We start from the raw sequence: 6000 nt of genomic DNA on the forward strand, positions 1-6000 counted from the left end.
TTTGTGGTCGTGCGCTTGACTTCGTTTCGGTATTTCACAAGAGTATTATTAAGAATATCGATATTATTAAATTGCGTGTTATATTGCGCGCATATACGGGGGATTGGAGAATTTTTTCTAAGGTTGGTTCTGCACGCGGGCAAATGAAAAAAATGGTTTTGTCTGGTTGGCCTTGTAGGTATGTGAATTCTTAAATAATTTACGAGTTCAGGAGAGTCCAGGCCGTTATTCAGAATTTTGTATAAAAATATTTGATCAGATATTAATCTACGTGTTTGAAGTGGAGTAAAGTTGTGAAATTTTAAGGATTCGGTGTTATTTGCAAAGAGTAATTTAAATTTATAATTTATGTGTTTAAAAAATTTATTTTGCACACTTTCGATTCTGTCAATATGGCATTGGTAGAACGGTGCCCAAATTAGTGTGCAGTATTCTAAGTGGGGGCGGATATACGTGGTGTAAAGGGAATACATGGTTTTAATATTGCGAAAAGGTTTAGATATACGAATTATAAATCCCAACATTTTATTGGCTTTGTTGATTACTTCGTTAATGTGTTTGATAAAATTTAGTTTTACATCCAGTACTACCCCAAGGTCACGGATTGATTCTATTTCATTGATATGTGTATCATGAAAGTTATAATTAAAATAAATTTTATTTTTGTTGCGCGTAAAAGATAATTTGTTGCACTTAGAAATGTTTATGATTAATTTGTTTAATTTACAGTATGCGAAAAGACGATTTAGGTCTTCTTGAAGTTTTATGCAGTCATTGATAGATTTGATTACTAAGTATATTTTTTTGTCATCTGCATATGCAAGGTAGTTAGCATGTAAAAAACATTTATAAATATCAAATATATATACATTAAACAGTAATGGTCCCAGATGGGAACCCTGCGGTACGCCAGAGGGCACAGTTAAGAAACTAGACTTAGTTCCCTCAACTGATACGCACTGTAGTCTTTTCTGCAGATATGAAGTTAGCCATCTAAGTAAGTCGCCATGGATTCCTAATTGGTGTAATTTTTTAATGAGGATAGAGTGGTTAACTTTATCGAAAGCTTTCGAGTAATCTGTGTAGATAACATCTACTTGGTTTCCATTATCCATATTGCTTGTTAAGTATTCAGTAAAGTTGACTAAGTTTGTTATTACTGACCTTTTTTGTAAAAAACCATGTTGTTGATTTTGTATGCTGCGGACAATAGTTATATAAATTTGATCGTACACAATACGCTCAAAGAGTTTACTAAATACTGTGAGTATTGAGATTGGGCGATAGTTTGCAATGTTACTTTTTGAACCAGTTTTATGGATGGGGATTATAATGGCTTCTTTGAATTTTGTAGGAAATATTCCTTTTTTTAAAGACATGTTAAATAAGTTAGTTAAAGGAAATGCAAGATTTTTGGCACATTTTGAGATAAAAAATGGCGAGATACCATCACTACCCGCACCCTTTGTAACATCCAATTCATTCAAGTATTTATTGACCAATGAGTTGCTTATTTGTACGTCCCCGATCGGGTTATTATTATTAACGCAGGTAGAATTATCTATATTACTGGGATCATCCGTGCCCTCATCGCTTACGTAAGTAGATTGGAAGTGTTTACAGAACAGTTGGCACACTTGATGAGCACCGGTGCCTGACTCGTCTTTTAGGTTCATGATTTGTGGTATGCCATTTGTCCTATTTTTGTTCTTAGCGTAATTCCAGAGACTTTTATTGTTAGTTGGAATACTAGACTCAACTGAATTTATATATTGGGTGTAACAATGTTTCTGTAAGTGTTTTTGTTGTATTCGTTTGATAGAGAACTCTATGTAATCAACTGGATTATTATTTGATTTCCATTTTTTGTGTAGTCTTTGTTTCTCATTTATGATTTTGATTAGGGGAGGTGAGTACCAGTTGGGAAATTTTTTCTTTTTGATGAAACGTTTGGGGACAAACTGGTTAATGGTGTTATTTAAAATGTCATAAAAAGTATAAATTGCTTCGTCAACGTCAGCATTATCGTGAGTAAAAGACCAGTCTGTTTTAGACAGGTGTTGGTTTATTAAATCATAATCAGCTTTATCATACCGACAAATTTCTTTTGGTGGAGCATTGATAGTTGGAAGTGTGTCTAATTGTAGTATGATTTTGAGCGATGGATGGTGTAAATCCTCTTTGACAAGAGGGTTGTATGCTTGAGATACAAGGCATTCCTCATTACAGATAACTAAATCTAGTATACGTTTATTGGCATTTTTGATGGAATTGTATTGGTTCAGTTCAGAGTAATGGATTGTGTCAGTAAGTAAGGAAGTAATTGAATTTAAATTTTCAGGTGTTAAGTGTGAATTATTATCTTGTGGTTTCCATGTTATGGTGGGCATATTAAAGTCTCCAATTACGAAAATAATATCATCTGGGTTTTGATCTTTGACGTTAGCAAGCAAACAAAGGAATGAACTGAGAGCATTTTCATATCCATGTCCCTGTGGTAAGTATAGACAAGAAACATGAATGGTACGTTTTGAAGTATAGTTAGACGGGGGAATAGTTACCCAAATGCATTCAGCATTACAGACCAAGTCTTCGCGAGGGTATGCGTTAAGATTGTTATGAGTTATGATCATGACTCCACCGCCTCGACGAGAATCTGATTGGGTATTAATGCTATTAATTGTAATGTTATTTGTCCTATCCCGTCTAAAAATACTGTAAAATTCAGTTGGTGCCAGTTCCGGATCTAAAATAGAATCAATAAGCCAAGACTCAGATATACCGAAAATGAAGCAATCGTCATTCAAAAGAATATTATTGTGAAAAATCTCAGTTTTAGTACGTAGTCCTCTACAGTTTTGGTATATAATATTTAACATTTTAATTTAGTTGAGTAATAGTTGGGTACAATTTGGTTATAATATATGAGTATAACTGAAGAGTAGTGTATTATGAATGACATGTACGATATTAAATTGATAGAATAATGTACAAAAGTGAGCATCAAGTACAGGAGGAGGAGTTATATAAGATATGGGTTTTTGTGACTGATTGACTGCATCTGTGGAATCACAAGATAGTGTCAAAGGAAAGGTGGGAGAGCGGAGGAGTTAGATGGGTGAATATAAAATGTATTTGCGATTGAAAACTCGGCAAACAGAGGTGCTTAACTACTTGCAATATCAGAAAATACCAATATTTTAATTTAAAACCACAGCATCAGGTTAGATGACTCGAAATGGAAAATAATGCATATTAATATTTATGTCAATAAAATTAAAACCGATTGTTCACTTGGCGCCCATTTTTATAGATGTGAAAGTTATAAGTCCTCAGGCCTCAGGCAGATTCTATCAGAGGGTCGGAGAATTGCCCCTTTGCAATAAAATTCAAATAAATGGAATATCCGTGAATGTATCGGAAAAACTGAAAACTTTATTTGAAAGGAGATAAAATACCCTTTCAAATTTTATTATTAGGAATAAACATATATTATTTGAAATATTCAAATTTTGAATGCAAACATAAAAAAATAATTAAAATTTCACACAAGCAAAATTAATAATGAAAAATATATAAAAACACACTTATTTTATTAGATTTATGGTAATGCCACCTCACGTTACTGTAGTTTCATATAAAAATAGTCAATAAGTCTCATATAAGTTTTTTTCAAATTGCGGTCGTAACCTGTGATTTCATAAAGGTGCACATTTGAATGATTCAGTGGTCAACCAATATAAAGGGTGGTGTTTTCTCTTTCTAACACCGTTTAGATCTATTTCTCACCACAACAGTAAAGTAGAGAACACCATATATATTTTGTATGCTTTTCAATGTACATACTAAGAAGGTGGGTACACTACTGTATACCGAAGGATTAAGGAATTAAATTGTAAAAAAATAAAATGTAAACTTACGGTCGTCTTGCAAATTCTTCTTGTTTTTCACTCTCCTCACTTTGAGTTCATCGACCACGTCTTTGATGTAAAGAAACAGGCAATCGGGATTGTCCGATATCTCTTCGACTTTCCCCTGAACGAATTTGCAGAAGCTCTTGGACTCGGTGAAGCTCGGCTGGACAGATAAGTAATAAGCCTTTACCTTCTTATCGATGATCTTCTTCATATCGTCAGAACTGTCCAATTTAAAACACAAATCGATAAGCCTCTGATACGTTTCGTTTATCTGGCGTTCAGTTTCTACTACGGGTGTCGGGGCAATCCTTTTTATCGGAGACTTTTTAATGAATTCCTCGACTTCTAAAACGTCTTCCAAACGGATGTTTACTTTGATGTCTACTTCTTTAACAATGGGAGTGGGTTTTTCTTCTACGATCATGCTGCTTAAAGCCGTGTCGGGGATAAAAACAATGATATCTTTTTTCGGCGAAGGAATTGGGAAATCGACGTCTTTACCATTGAATGTTTTCGTTTCCTCTGTAATTTCTTCTTTTATCACCGTAATTTTTTCCGTTACCGTTGCAACTTCTTCAAGAACTTTTTCCTTGACGGGTGAATCTAATATTTCAATGAAACTTTCCAGATTTTTCTTTATTTTCTCATTGTGTATTTCTTTGGAGCTAGTTTTAGATTCTTTTGATTCATATTTTCTGGGGGTGTAGAATGAAAGATTTGCCTTTAGAGGGTCAGATTCAACAGCCAATTCCACCTCTTCAGTCACATCCAAACTTTTAGGCTCCTCTTGAAGGGTTAAAGTTTCTTGATCATTAGAATCATCTTCCAATTCATTATCAATTGTCTCTCCATTTGTGAGCGTTAACTCATAAGTTTTTTCTTCATTTTCTTTAACGGATTCTTTGGGTGGAACTTCAATGACGAATGAAGAATTTTCTTTGGTGTCATCTCCGGCTAACTCTTCCGTTCCTGCGGAGTCGAACTCTATAGGAATCTGAGCACCGACAAGGGCGGTATTCCCACCAAGGTCTTCTTCATCATCATCTAATTCGACGGTCTCCATGACTTTAGGAGGCTGTGGTTTCTTTTTCACCAGCGGGTTTTTAACAATAACATTTTGCATCAATGGCTTTTGTGTCGGCATCTTGTTAGTGGATGTACGCGTTACTGTTATTCCAGCAGGCAGGGTATTAATGACATTTTGAGCGGCGGGTTTCTGTAAGCTTCTAGCATTGAGAATGAATGGGAGATTTGTCTTATTCATAGGGTTGATGTTTCCTTGTGGACGTATGGGGACATTGGCCCTTTTGGTTATTTGGTTAACAGCCCGTATCGGTTGGAGGAGCGAGCCCATTGGATTTTTCACAGAAATATTGCACGGGAATGTGTTGGGATTTTGTGCGGGGCGGATTTTTACCGGGGCATGACCTCCTCGTATTCCAGAGACAATGTTTCTAACCTTCTTTCTTAATTCATCACTGAATGGGTTTGACAATGTTTGAATATTTGGGGTAGAGGTAGCTTTAGCAATGTGGATAGGTATACTGAGTGGAGTTCCCTTTGAAGGCATTTTCTGGGATACTAATTTTTGGGGTACTTGTTGTGGACCACTCAATGTTTTTTTGGCTGGTATTTTCAACTGAAAATTAAATAAAAAATACTTAAATGCATATCAAACGTACGTTATGTTATATTCTATATGTTAGAGTGGAAAAATACAAGAATAAACTTGCAAGCCTATGGAAAAGATACAATATACATTATAAAAGAAAATGCATTACTTAATATAACAGTCGTTTAAACACAAAACGTTCTCTGTAGCTTTTACTATAGTAATATTTCAAGAGCTCACTAATCATAATCATCATTTGCAAAGATACCTTCGGTTTTTTTTGCACTGGCGGGCTTTCTTCATCCGATGAATCCAGCGTAATAACGTCGGACATTTTAAAGCCACGTTCAATTAATTCCAACAGCAAAACAATAATAGACACTAACAAATTCGCCGCAGGCAAATTAACGGAATATATTCTAGCGAAAACGAAAAATTAAATTATTGACAGGAGACAATTGCAAAGTTTAC

General features: G+C 34.8%; 1 protein-coding gene across 1 annotated transcript in view; it reads right to left on the minus strand.

Moving 5' to 3' along the window:
* Positions 1-6000, minus strand: part of LOC149415050 (uncharacterized) — a 32288-nt gene extending 26288 nt beyond the window's left edge. Inside the window, exons 1-2 of the mRNA XM_089642930.1 lie at positions 5798-6000; positions 3921-5556 (exon numbers count right to left, since the gene is read on the minus strand). Of these exons, the coding sequence (XP_089499056.1) occupies positions 3921-5556; positions 5798-5863 (1702 nt within the window). The 5' untranslated portion in view covers positions 5864-6000. The remainder of the gene's footprint in view (positions 1-3920; positions 5557-5797) is intronic.

This window comes from Hesperophylax consimilis, chromosome 19 (genome assembly GCF_061612785.1).
Source record: "Hesperophylax consimilis isolate HC1 chromosome 19, BYU_Hcon_1.0, whole genome shotgun sequence".
In the NCBI taxonomy this organism is placed as follows: Eukaryota; Metazoa; Arthropoda; class Insecta; order Trichoptera; family Limnephilidae; genus Hesperophylax; species Hesperophylax consimilis.